The sequence below is a fragment of the Manis pentadactyla genome, chromosome 7 (assembly GCF_030020395.1).
Source record: "Manis pentadactyla isolate mManPen7 chromosome 7, mManPen7.hap1, whole genome shotgun sequence".
Taxonomy (NCBI): Eukaryota; Metazoa; Chordata; class Mammalia; order Pholidota; family Manidae; genus Manis; species Manis pentadactyla.
The window spans coordinates 135362130-135376547 of record NC_080025.1 but is presented as its reverse complement, the minus strand read 5'-3'; the positions used below and the strand labels follow the sequence as shown (position 1 = coordinate 135376547).

The following is a 14418-nucleotide window of genomic DNA, read 5'->3' as shown; positions in this document are numbered from 1 at the left end:
CTCTCCCTACCTGCTTAATCCTGTGCACACACGGTCATAGGTGATCCCAGCTTGGGTTTTCACTGGAGCCCTCCAAAGGGATCTTCCATTGTTTTCTGGCAATGGGATTTGGCAGGAGTAACATCTTTCCTATAAATGCCATTTCCAGGCAGCAAGGCCCATGGCTGACACGGCTGACCAACAGTGACTGGAAGACACCAGCTGAGAAGTGATCAGCCTCTTGAGGCGGGGACAGAGAGGTTTCCTTCCCGCTAGGAGTTAGCAAAGGGCTGGCAGGGAGAAGGGTTCTTTGTGGAGACGAGCATGTGGGGCTGGCAGGGCCTTCCTACCAGCTGAGCCTCAAGCTGGGAAGATGTGGAGGGCAGGGCCACCTGTTCGAGAAGCTAAGGGAGCAAGCCCCCCAGCCCCTCCACCCACCATCACCACCACGATAGGCATGTGGTGCAAGTTACTGCAAAACATGGGGGCTACGTGAGGAAGTTAATTGGAGAAATGTGGGAAGGGTCTTCCACCCCAACTACTGGGGCACCAACCTAATGATGTGTGTTGGGGTTCAGTGAAGGGCCTGTCTTGGGCTAGGATTGGCAACAGGCAGGCTGTAAGGGCTTGTTTACTCTTGCCCGCCTGTACAGACCTCTCCAGACGGCAGGATTACCTGTGTCTTATCTTGGTGTTGAGCACTCAACAAGACTGTCACGTACAAGTCAGCCTTCCTCTTTAAAGGCAGACCATGCTTCCAAATTCCCTTCAGAGAAGCCTTCACTGGTCCACTTAACCAATAGCTCGTACAGAATGTATGGGCTGTCTGGGAGAAAGGGATGGAGAGTTCTAGGGGCATGACCGACAAACGATACAAGCCTTACCTTACCAAGATTCGGTGTCTCTCATGGCTTTCTACTTACTCCAACCACAAATTCATCCGAGTTTGATAGCATGTCCAACTTTAGCTCACTTCAAAGCCCTCCCATGCAAACCCGTGTTTGGTATATCAGGCAGGCTTAACATCCAGAGCACTTCAGCTCTTCCCAGCTTCAGGGTCAACTACTGTAGGCTTGGGGCTCCCCCTTGTCCACATGCCACGTAGAATCCCCTTGGAGATTAAAAGATAGTAGTGCCCAGCTATGGGGGTGTGGTACCAGGCTTGGATTCTGAGTTTTGCAGCTTACCTTGGTGAAGAAGTGAGCTTCTGATCTACTATACTTGGAAGCTCCGAGTTACTGTCCGAAGTTGGCAAACCAAGAAACAGCAGTGTAAGCTTATTACTTAGAACTCTGAAAGTACTAGAAGAGACATCAAAAAAAAAAAAAAATTACAGTAGTTGCCTTAAAACAAATTGATGTTGGCAGAAGTCAGAACAGTGGTTATCTTGGAGGAGGGGAATACTAATTGGAAAGGGGCACCAGGGTACCACTGTTGAGCTGGGTGATGTTAGGTGAATACAGTCATAAATTCATCAAGCTCTACACTTAAGATTTAAAAAAAAATTAAATATCTGTCTCCAGGAACAGGAATGAGTTTACAGAGGGACTGATTTTAACATCCTTGACTACAACTAACTTAAAAACTATACTCACATTTTTAAAAAATTCATGCACTACTTTGATAAAAAGGAAATTAAATTTTTTAAAAAGGCCCACAAGATTCTGATGTGCACCAATCACAGTGTAAGTTGGCCCAGAGGACAGTAGTTCAACATGGAGAAATATAGTCAAAGATTCTGTACTAGCTTACATTGATACGTAGTAACCACCCTAGAGGTAATGAGGATTTAATAATATAAGTAATGGTTGAACCAGTGTTGTATTTTGAAACTAACCTAAGATTGTATATCAACCACACTTAAATTTAAAAAAAATATAAAAAGACTGATGTGCAGCCTGGCTTAAGGATTACTAGCTTCAGAAATTAATTCCTGTGACTGCCCTTTCTTATAGCCAGAAGCTGGAAAAGTTACACAGCAGGTTGGTCTGCATGGAATTCCTCTGAGTAATCTTTATAGCCTCTTTTCCCACTAGGCACTGCCAACTGCTATTGTTTGGAACCCTCAGCTAATAGTCTTGCTGCCAGCACTGGCTTGTCTCATGGAGCTTTGGAGACCAGCCTCTGACACAGGCTGGCCTGGCAGCCCCCAAGGGGCAGCTCTGGACATGTGGCTTGTGGGAGAGTCCGTGTTAAGCACATCTGACCCATCCTCCACCAAGTCCTGAAATTCGGACTCAGTGGGTCAGGGGTGGGATCAAGACCCCTGCATCAGGTTTTTGCAAGCTTTCCTGGTGATACTGATGCAGATGATCCAGAAACTGCACTTTGAGAAACCCCATCTAAAAGAGCCTCTATTGCCACCAGGAAAAAAATACATATATATTTTTTTTTAACCAGTTTTGATATATCATTTGCACAAAAAATGTGCCCATTCAAGTACCTTTTGGTAAGTACTGGCACCCATGTAACCAGTGCCAATCAAGAAATGGAATGGTTCCAACACTCCAGAAAGTTCCTTCATGTCCCTTTGAAGTCAATCTTCCCTGACCTCCAAGCCCAGGCAAACTATGTTCCTCTGAAGATTTTTAGCTTGTTCTAGAACTTCATATAAAAAGAATCATACTGTTAGCATATTTTAAACTCATTCATGTTGCTGCATGTATCAGTAGTTCCTTTCTTTGGATGGATACATGACAATTTTTATTTTCTAGTTGGTAACATTTTGGGTGTCTCCAGGTTTCGGCTATTATGAATACAGCTGCTGTAACATTCAAATACAAGTCTTTGGACATTGGGTTTTCTTTTCTTTTGTGTATTTGAGAACAGGATTGATTGGTCATATGATTAGACTGTCTAATTTATAAGAACTATCAAATTGTTTTCCAAAGCAGCTGTACCAGTTTAACAATCCCATCAGCAAAATACTGAAGTTCCAGTTGCCCCACAACTTCAGCACTTGGAGTTGCTTGTCTTCTTACATTTAACCATTCTAGTGGGTGTGTAAGTAGTCTTTCAATGCGGATTTTATTTGCATTTTCTTGATGACTGATGAGCTTTGATCCTTTCATTTTTCATTTGCCATTTGTGTATTTTCTTCTGTGACTTTCATGCTGATGGTCCAGAAAACCTGCCTGAAAGACCTATATGCCTACCAGGACACAGCTTTTTTTAAAGTGATGATTTAAATGGAATATCTACGTTATCTCTTAACATTGTGAAAATTCTCAAAATAGTTAATAAAAATGATGCAATGAACATCCATATGCTCTCTGCCTAGATCTAACAGCTGTGTATACATATGAAATTGAACCATTTGGAAATAAGTTAGAGACATCAAGTCATTCACCCCCAAATACTTCAGCATACAGCTCCTAAAACGGAGGGTATGCTTTAGATAATTGCAGTTCCACCATTACACTCAATAAAAGTAACATTTAAGTTCATATTCAATCCATGTTTCAATTTCCCCAGCTGTTCCATTGTCTTAAGCAAAGACCCAATCAGGGTTTACATGTTATTATTGGTTATCTTTTCAGTCTCTTTCAACATACAACTTTTCTTCTATAACATGGACTTTATGAAGAGACCACTCTGTCTTATAGAATGGCAAATACTCTGGATCTCCCTATAAACTGGAAGACTTAGGTTCAATATAAACATTATTGACAGGAATACTTTGTGACACTGGGTACTTCATATTTCATCACCTGATAGATTTTAACATTGATTTCAAGGAATTTGTACCAAACTTTCTTTAAAAAAAAAAAACAGGTAACTAAAACATGTAAATCAAATATCCCAATTTGGATAAATATGGGCTTTTCATCTGTTCTCAGATTTAGAGGTAAAGACTGTACAAAGGGTCTTTTAAATGGTACACACTACACAAAGCTATTACTCTGTTTTCATCTGGGCTCTTTGTTCACTCTTGGGACATTTCCGTTGGTCCCTTCTTGCCTCTTCTAGCTCAGGCATACCTGCAAAGTCATGGCCAGGAAGAGCCTCAGGTTCAGGGAAAAAAAGATGGCTGCCTTTGATTAGTCACTTGTGTCGCTTAGTCCCCTCCCACCCTGCCCCCCACACCAAATGGGTGTAATGATAGGATACCACTCCTGCCAGTACTACAGCCATGTATGAATCAAGTGAGATCATGTTTTAAACAATGAGGCACTTGAGTAATTAATTCCACATAGTTCACTGAGTATCAGCTGTGTCTCTGTACCAGGCTTAGGAGGATGCAGAAAACAAGGTCCATTCTCTGCCTTGACACTTGGTCTGGCTGCCAACACTAGGGTGTGGTTCAGGCAAAGGAATCCTTAGAGACTCAGGCGTTGTCTCTCCCTCTGCCCACCACCACAGTATAGCCACGTGGTCTGGCACTGACCCCAGTTTGGGGATGAGGGTAAGCAGGGATAACTTGGGAGGCACCTGACACATCTAAGACAATCCTGCTAACCCTGCATCCGTGCCCCCTGGCCAAGGTTTGGTTCACAGGCCCAAGTCAATAAAGGATATCATCATTCTGCTCACTTCAGCTGGTTCCCAAATGGGAACATGACACAATTTGGGTCAGAGAGATACAGATTGTCTGAGGCTTCTGGGAAAAGTTGCCTTGCTCTATATAGACAAGATTGAATGGATTCTCTTCATCTGGACAAAAGGTTCAGGTGCTAACCTAAGAGAGAAGCTGTTACATGGAACTCAACCACCTGAGTGCACTGCATTTGGGACCCTGAAAGCCACTCCCCCAGAGCAGTATCAGTAACACATTTTGGGGCTGGCATCGGCCTTTGGTTTCTCCTCTATTATCTCACCTCTTTGCTGGATCCTTGACCAAGATCTCAGTTGAATCTGAATGCCTTGCTTCAGCTATGCTGGCCATTTATTTTTTGGTCTGACCCTCCAGACATGCTTGTAGACCCATAACGACTGACATCCTGGTTACTGCTGGCTCTTGGGAGAACACACAAGCATGCCTTAGTTTGGAAACATCTGCTGGCCCCAGGAAGACTATGCCGGTAGCCCTGTGTGTCTGCCATCAAAACCTTCTCTCTCAGCCTTTCCTGACTCCAATGAGCCTGGGATTATTTTTTTTTATTAGAATGGGCAATGGGAGGAAAAATAGAGGACAACTTTGTACTGCCTTATTTATATCCTAGGCAAATACAAATATCAATAGTCAAGGTATAATAAAATCATGATGTAAACAGCTTTGCTCTTTCAGATAGGAAAAACAGACATAAATGTTTTTCAAAATATGTGTTAGCATAGCTCACTATGGTCGACCAAAGTTCTGAAACATTTTCAACTTTAAAAACCATCACCAAGATTTATAAAAATTTATATAATGAAGACAGGCCATTACTATCATTTTGAAAGGTACCACACTGACTATCAAATTACCACATTTGTCACACTGACAAAATTACCACATTTAATAATAAAAGTATTTAAACTAACACACTTAGTTCTGGCTCAAAGGGATAACGCTGAAAGCTATTATTTAAAAGAGTTTATAAAAACAGACTCTCTTAAAAAAAACGAGTTTACTTAGAAATGGAGGATTTCTTTTAGTTTCAGTTGATATAGCTCAGCAAAGCAGTTTGGAGGGAATGCTTGATGAAAGCAAAATGAAGGCCGTATAAGAAGGAAAATATTTAGCAAAACATCTCCAGAGCATCAGGCATTGTGCAGATGAGTGACTAAACTTACACAGTGTACTTAAGTCATCACCTAATGCAAGCACAAAAGACCATATGAGAGACAGATTTTATCATTGACATTTTAGGGTTATTCTGAGTGGCTGCCCTGCCTCAATCATGACTATTAAAAATGTAGATTGCTTATCTCAAAGCCTAAATATTAGATGTATCTAAACAACTAATTTGTTCTAAAATGACTTTTTAATGGGATTCACTGAAAGATCCAGGTGGCTGAAGAGACCCACATGCACAAAGCCCTGCATGATGTCCTTTGCTGGCTACCACAAACCTGTTGATGGTCAGGCAGCCTGTACAGCCTACAGATAACAGCTGTAGCAATAGCTAATAAAAGAGACATTTATACAATCAGGCAGAGGGTAAGTGTTAAATTCCAATCATACCAACATAATGCTAAAACATATTCGTTAAGCATGTTTTGGAGTTTGGTATCCAACTCCAGATGTATCAGTAACCTCAAGGTGTCAGGTCCCAGACTGTCTTCCTTGCACCTATGAGTTTATTAATAACCTTTCTGACCTCACTCCACACATAAGGTATTAAAAGCCAAAGAGCTTACAAGCATTTAATAGAACGGCGCAGACTACTAGAACACAGATACAAAACAATTTCTCGGTAACTAAATAAAAGGGAAGGGGCCACCAATGCAGATGGGCCTGAGACTGAACTGTATAAGCTGAATGTGTGGGACCAAATAAGGCAGAAACCTTGTTACTGAGGCACAGCTTGGCAAACTGAGAACCTGATGAGTGTCCCTTTTGGATGTAAATCTGACGTCACTCAGAGTATTAGTTTCCCTGTGTCTGAGGTCTAAATTCCTGTCACACCAAATTTGTCTTAGGGGACCAAAGACAGACACAGTTCTTGAAAGATGATCTTAGTTTATTCAGACACTAATTTCATTACTTACCATGTTTTTGTTCCAGATTTTCTAAAATCACAACTGATACTTGTCAACTACTGTTTAAATCACTAGTGGGTATACAGCTCTTCAATGCAGGAGATCGCTAGTCTCATTACATTGGTTACACCATGTTTTTATTTCAGTTTGCTGAATGAAAAGCAAAACAAACAAAAACCCTAATTTCTTCTGTAGGTCCGGTCCTTCTCTATAGCAGTTGTTCCAGACATCCCTGAAGGAGCTGGAATACAGTCGGCAAGGGGCCCAAGAGGAACAACAGTTCATCTTGAATCTTTGCAGTATATATTTCATTTGGTGCCTTGCACAATAGGCACTATTATCGATAGAAGAAAATGCCCACAGCAAATAGTTCTAGTGACAATTTACAAGTTACAGTTGAATTATGTTGGTAGTGATTGTTTCTTTCACTTTATTGTTATTATTTTTTACAGTAAGGGTGTAGTCTTTATACTCCACACACACAAAATAAAAGAAGTGCTTATGAAATAGTCCCTGCCCCCACCCACCTTTCCAAAACATCCTGAACATAGCAATTCAATAGAACAGAAAAAATCAAGACATGTTTGATTTCAAAATTTCAATAAAAAAGCAAAGTATGTAATGCAACAGCTGTTCAACTTCCAACTCTAAATAGGCACTGTTAAAATAAAACAAAAGTCCTAGAATTTTAAATTTCTCCTGCACACATTCCAGTATAAATGCTCTGAACTGTCATCAGCTAGTAATTAATAATGGGAACAGAACCTTAGAACAGAAGTTATATTGCTTCCCTGCCCCCGTTTTTTTATAATGAGAGCGTGGAGGTATTAGGGGATACAAAAGTCAAAGAAAGAATAATTAAAAAGAAAAATTCCAAGACTAGAAAGGAAGACAGCATTTTACAAATGTTCAAAAAATCCCAAGGCAAGTAACACAATTCATTCACTACCACTCCTACTACAAAGAATATAGACACTGGTGTCTTATTATATAAAATTGTACTTTCAGAATTGTATTACAGGGTCACCAGAAACTATGGATGTAGTTTTAGGCTTCATCAAGGAAAACAAGTTCAGATCAAGTTAGATACTGTACATCTAGCCTAGCTGGATCGGTATCTGGAACTGCTCACTGTGTCACCCCGAACAGCTGCAAACTAAACAATAGTATGTAACTCCATAGGAAGCTTAAGGGTTGAGGATATGTACACAGCTAATTATATCTCCCCTGCTTCGCGCTCTTCAGAGCTCCTCCTGTCTTCTGATCTGCCATTAGCGCTCTCATAGGACCGCTTCTTATCTTTTCGATCTCTGTCACGAGGTGATCTGTCTCTTGAATTCCTGTCTCTGTCACGTGGTGCTAAGTCTTGGTCTCTGAATCTTTCTTTTGAGGATCTGAAAAATATTAATTTGAGGAGCAAAATGTGTTGGGAAACCCAAAATCCAAATGAAAGAATCGGATAAATATTAAGGTACTGACAGCTGAAGATAGAATACATCCAAGAAAAACAGAGGAGTCAGTTTTCTGACAGAAGAGAGCACTACAGTATTTGATCAGTGTACTAAAACAAGGGGATGGATGAAAACAAATAGCTAAGGGTCAAAAACTGTAAGCTAAAATAAAATTCATAGGATAGGATATGCTCATTATCTTAGAGGCAATCATAAAGCTTCTCCAATTCATAGCAAATACATTTAATATGAAAATAAAATCTAATATCTAGACAATACCTTAAAGAAGTAAAAGATGCTATCCAATTTAAAAAATACATATAACAGAATGTAAATCCAAATTGGATGGAAATCAAGGACTAGAATAGGGGTCATCAAACCTTTTTTCTTTGTTGTCTGGACAGAGTAAATATTTTAGGAGTTGCAAGTCACATACCGTCTATATGGTATATTCTTCCTTTCCTTTTTATCAACATCCATAGCTTGCTGGCTCTACAAAAACAGGCTATGGGGCCAGATTTGGCCTGCAGGCAACAGTTTGCCAACACCCTTGACTTAGATGAGAACTATTCAATTAATGATACGGCTTTAAATAACCATTTATTTTAAAAATCTGCTTTACCCCTTCCCTAAGTTAGCTCATTCAACCAACAGAAAAACAAATCAGAAGAGAAGACAGAGAAAGATGATCATACTATAATAAATCCTGGTCAACCATAAATGTTTCTTAATACCGCCTCTCTATTCCCATATCCAACTTCAATAAATAGTAACAAAACAAGCTCATGTCAGAGATTCAATTAAAAAAAAAAGAGGATATTATGGGGTCAAAATATAAGTAATCTTCTATACTCTTCAACATCAAGAATGAATCAGTAACATATTACATTTATTTGGTTCTTTACAGGTGACATGGTACCTTTACATAATTATATCACTTAACTCATGTTCAGAATTAGGATCCGAGGCCTAATTAAGTAATACTTTCAACTTCTGAGGCAGGAAAAACTACTACTATACTCAGTTTTAGAAACATAGTTATGGAGGAATAAACCAAAAAGGTTGAAAGATTGTCAACTTTGAGTGTTCTACTTAAGGTTTTAATAAGCTTTAAAATAATGTGGGGGGGAAATGTCACAGAGTGCACATCTGCTTATACTAATCCTATCCCACAGTCTCTTTTAAGAATGGAATATGAAGAGAGACAACAGAGATGATGCCTAAGGACACGGACATGAGTTGCTGGTAAATCCCAGAGATCAGTAATAATAACTGAAAATCAAATATGAGGTGAGCATCACCCAATATTTTATCAGAGATCACAGTGTCCCATATGCAAGCAGTTTCCATTCACTATTTCACTCGAAGCATCAACAATCCTAATGAAGCAGTAGTCTTACTATCTCTACTCAGAAGATGGGGAAAGACAGTCGGGATAATTAGATTACTTGGCCAAGGCCACCGAACCCAAGTAGTCTGACTCTGAAATGAAGTCTGAAGTGTGTGTCCTTGAACAGAGCAAGAGGCACAAAAATGCAAATGGTCCTCATTTACCAAAGGTGACTGTTACCAGGGAAAGGTCACAGACAGACTAATTATATCAAAGATCAGTACTTTCACAGTTGGGGCAGGAGAACAATGAATCCTAAGACTTTTACCTTGAAAATCAACCTCAAATTTGTAGCAATAACTTGATGCTATTTTATAGATAATAACACGTAGTTTTTAATAGCAATTGTCTGATTTTTGGTGAAACCACATTGCTTTGAAAGAGAATAATCTGAGTATCAAAGTTAGAAGTGATCTCAAGAAAAGCAAAATTTTTAAGTTTTACAAAAATAATCCTCTTTATGAACATGCTGAATATTAGATTAGAAGTGTCATGACGTACGGTGGAAACATTTCCTATACAACTTCATAAATGCAGGAAGCATCTGGGACTAGGATAACACAATCTTAGGTGAGGAGACTTCATACCCATCCCTTTCATCCCCACCAATACAGACATTTAAGAGTTCATAGACACCAAAAACAATGACAGGAGGGCAATGACAAGAGAAATTGGCCACACCTTCCACCGAGTAGGATAACTTCCAAAATTTACAGTGCCAGTAAGATTCATTGAGCACTTTTTTGTAACACAGTTTTCTGGGTACTGCACTGTATGCCCCAGTTTTAAGAGCATGAGATAACAGGCTTACAAAACACACTATATGAGGAACCCTGTCTCTTACAAATTCCCTGCTCATTCTCTGCGTATGATAGTCACTCTATCTGGAATATCTTTTTCCTACTGGTTATAGCTATTCAAATTATACTCACTTTATTCGAATTTTATCTACTACCTGAAGCCATTTTATTATTATTCTGCTATTTCCTTCATCTAAACTCCTGTATTATTTACCCTACGATATGTAGTTTAGCACTTTAGAGTAAGTTATCTGATTATTGTCAAGGTTAGTCTTGTGCACTAACTCACTTGAATAAAATTGCTCAACTATGCTTTTTTTTTTTACCAGGCCTAGTACAGTAGGAAGTATACAATTCTTACTGATTTGCTCAAGAACTAGTTGGTTTGCTACGAAGGTAGAACTTACATATTTTCACCAAAAAAAAGAGAGAGAGAAATATGTGAGGTTGGGTATGTAAATTAATGGTGGAAACTTTCACAGTGTACATCAAATCACCACGATGTACACTTTAAATATCTTACAATTTTATTATACCTCAATAAAGGTAGGGGGGGAAGAATTTAAAAAAAAAAAAACCTACTTGGAACCAGGCAGTAATTTAAGAAATAAATAAAATATTGACTGAGAGCCTATTAACCAACTTAGCTGGTGAGTTTCAGGGAATGGCTAGTTGAGGGTCAAAAAAAGAAAAAGAAAGAAAGAAAAATTTTTAATAAAGCTTTCTGTGAATTCTATCATGGGCTTTGTGAAGAGTAATACATAGGAAATTTAAGACTAGTGGGTGCTAGGCACTCAAAGTTTATCACATTTATGCTTAAGAACAGTGGTCAAGAAAAAAGCAATTTTAAGTTTATGTTCCACAGAAATGACCTGGCTTTAAGGGCCATCATATGACCTGAGAAGTTTTGGGGGCTTGAGCTATACAGACTCAGTGTTAAGGCTCCACCAGATTCTGTCTGATGCCAGATAGACATTCAGGTCCTTAAACATACCTCCCATGGGTCTGCCCTCCCTGCATCTTTTGAATTTTCATGCTAAAGAAGTCTAACTTCCTTAAGATTCTGAATCTGCCCTGCTAAGCTAACTTTATAAAACAATGCATATCTATAGTGCAGATAAGCAAGAATATACTAGAATGTGTCTGCTCTGAGAAAGTGCACCAGCTCAAAGAAGTTTGGGAAAAAAATTAGTCAAAACTGAACAATTCTTTAAATGAAAGTACTCCTCAAGAGTCCCTAATTCACCAAAAACATACAGAAAAAACTCTGAGAGTACTGGTACCTAAAGTTACTTGCCCATAAAGTACTTTTTTTGCCAAGACACACTAAGCAGAGAAAAGCAATAACCTCTGCACATACTGGTTCCAATTTCTTACTCTGGCTCTTAAGTACATTCTCTCTGAACTACCCATATAAATCAGGGGGAAATATGTTCACCCATACACAAATGTGTACGTATTACCAGATCCAAGTTTCAAACCAACAGCATTCCAAATCTAAACCATACGGTAGTCCATATCCTTTTATGGACACCTCAGTACCTCCTCCTGGATCGCTCTCTGCTCCTGTCTCTAGAACTGTGCCCACTTCTCTGGTGGCTGCGGCTGCGGCTTCGGCTGCTAGAGCGGGATCTGTGGCGATGGCGCTTCTCCCGAGATTTGGATCGAGTTCTCCTCTTCCGTTCCCGTGACATGGAGCGGGACCGATGTCTGCGATGCTCTCTAGACCTGGATCTACCAAAACATTTGATTTAGTTTTTAAGCTTTGTGAGCTTTTAAGCTTATTTCTTAAAGTCTCTTCTTTAAAGAGAACTATCCCTCAGTAATGCCTATTTTATTTGAAGTCAGCTAAATCTGTAAAATACATGTGCTGGTATGTTAATTTTCAGCATTTCATAATAAAAATTAAACACCTAGTTCTCAGAGGTTGATCAGTAGTGTATAAATTTGTATCAGGAATATTTTAAAAATATTTAAAATCTGTACCACTACTACATGCTAGGGACTGTATTATCTAGATGCTTTATGGATCTAATTTCATCTAAATTTCTAAGACTTTTAGTATACTTTAGAAATAAGATATGTATCCAGTGAGCATGGAAAGAAGGGAGGAGAGGCATGAGAAATACTGCTTATGGGTAAGTTATTAACTCTCTGAAGTAGAAAGGGTATATATGGCTACAGAAACAAGGCTGAATGCCCACAGTATGCCTAATCACACAGTGTAACCAAAGCACAGTAGGACAGTTCTCTATTCAAGTAGTACATAATTTATTTGGGCTAAAAAAGCTGAACTGCATAAATCATTTTAGAGAACTTTAAGTTAGAAAAAAAATGTATTTACACTGAGTACACAGTAGCACAAAAAAGGAAAAACATTTTGAGGAAACTAGAAGGAAAAACACTTCTGCAGCCACCACTAGGTCATAAAACTAACTTTTGTATGTCAGAAGGGTATGGATGACATATGCAAATACATAAAAAAATTCGGGGGAATACAATGGGGTATGTAACTTTGTGAAGGATCACTTTTAAGATAGTGATAGAAATGTTCTAGACTGGACTGGGATGGGGAAATTGAGCAGCAAATTAAGTGAAGTCCTTACCCACATGAAGCTTATACTCCTGAATAGTCTACATGGATATGTAGGCAGTAAAATAAAAGGAGGTCAGGTAGTAAAGAAATTATACATTACGAAGAGTAAAGATGGAGAAAGAAGTGAGGTGGTAATCTTTTATAAAGAATAGGCAGGGAAGGCTTTTCTGAGAGGATAATGTGTAAGCAAAGACAAAATGAAGTAAAGGTAATCAGCTAATCAGCCACCTCAAAGAAAAGTGCTCAGATAGACGGAACAGGTAAAAGGCCCTGAGGTGGGAGAAAGTTCAGCATGTCGAAGAAATAGAAGAGAATTGTGTGGCAGGTAAGAAGTGAACAAGGGGGAGCATATCTGGGGTCTCACAGGCAGGATGACCAAGCACTTTATCATTCAAACCAGGATGCTCTCAACGATAAATCATACAGCAGGAAAGGGGGAATGATTAACAAATATGCTGAGAGACAAGACATAAACCGTTAGCTAGCCCAGAGCAGATTGGTCACTCTACTTAAAAGGTCTGGTGAGGATTTTGACTTCTCCTATGAGTGAAATGGAGTAAGTCTGGAAGGTTTGAACAGAGGGCTGGCATGATTTTACTCTTTAAAGGGTTCGTTCAATGGGGGGAGTTAGTTACCATAATGTTGCTCATGTAACTGTATTAATGATACCAAAAAAATAAAAATAAAAAAATAAAGGGCTCATTCTGGCTGATATGTGAAAAACAGACTGAAGTGGAGAAGGGGTGTGGGCAAGTATAGAAATTAAGGGACCAGTTAAGAGACTATCATAATAGTGAAGTAAGAAAGAAGTAGCTTGGCAGAAATTAGAGTGGCAGAAATTAAATTTCTGGTCTAACTATCTAAAGATGCTCTGTTTAATAATTTAAGTATCTGTTCAACAAACAGACCAGTAGGCAATAATCAACCAGTAAACAAGGACAGTATCAGCATTTAATTTTTCTACTTCTCAGCCTGTATTTGAGAAACTCACAATATAAATTAGCTGACACAGCTGGTCTCATTTATTAATGTCTTAGTTTTTAAGAGTTTTAAGCAGAAATACCACTGAAAGATTCTAGAAAGTACTATGAGGCATCTAGCAGAAACATAGGTCTTTCCTTCATAACAACAGCTCTAGTTTAGAGGGAAAAATTCTTGGGAAATAGTTACTCTTTAGAATGAGGAATACTCAGAAGATGTGATCTGAACAAGAGGAATGGTAGGATTTGAAAAAGAAAGAAAGGGCATTCTGGGTGGGAATGGATTCATGAGAACGGACATGAATAGGAATGAGAACAGTACGTGAAGAAGAATGAAGAGGTACACCATGTTTCTCCACCTTTCTCAGGTAGAAGAAAATTACCAGTAACTAATGAAAACTGTAAAGAATATCTTCGGAAAGCCCCAAATATTAATGCTCAAAGTCAAAAGAAACTGTTTTAAGTTTCTTTCCCTTTCCTCTTAAAGACTGTAAGAGCTCCTTCAAAGCTATTTATGATCACTGTACAAATGGATGATAATCTAAGTCAAAATCAGAAGGTAAGCTAAGTTTTAGTTTCTCTTAATAACCCATCATGG

At 38.9% G+C, this 14418-nt stretch overlaps 1 protein-coding gene across 10 annotated transcripts in view; it reads right to left on the bottom strand.

The window, feature by feature from the left end:
• Positions 1-6718: 6718 nt before the first annotated feature.
• LUC7L2 (LUC7 like 2, pre-mRNA splicing factor) overlaps positions 6719-14418 on the bottom strand; it is a 58023-nt gene continuing 50323 nt past the window's right edge. For all 10 annotated transcript variants that reach the window (XM_036905483.2, XM_036905484.2, XM_036905485.2 and 7 more), the window contains 2 exons: positions 11787-11978; positions 6719-7997 (listed from right to left, as the gene is read on the bottom strand). In XM_036905483.2, the coding sequence (XP_036761378.1) occupies positions 7820-7997; positions 11787-11978 (370 nt within the window). In that variant the 3' untranslated portion in view covers positions 6719-7819. The remainder of the gene's footprint in view (positions 7998-11786; positions 11979-14418) is intronic.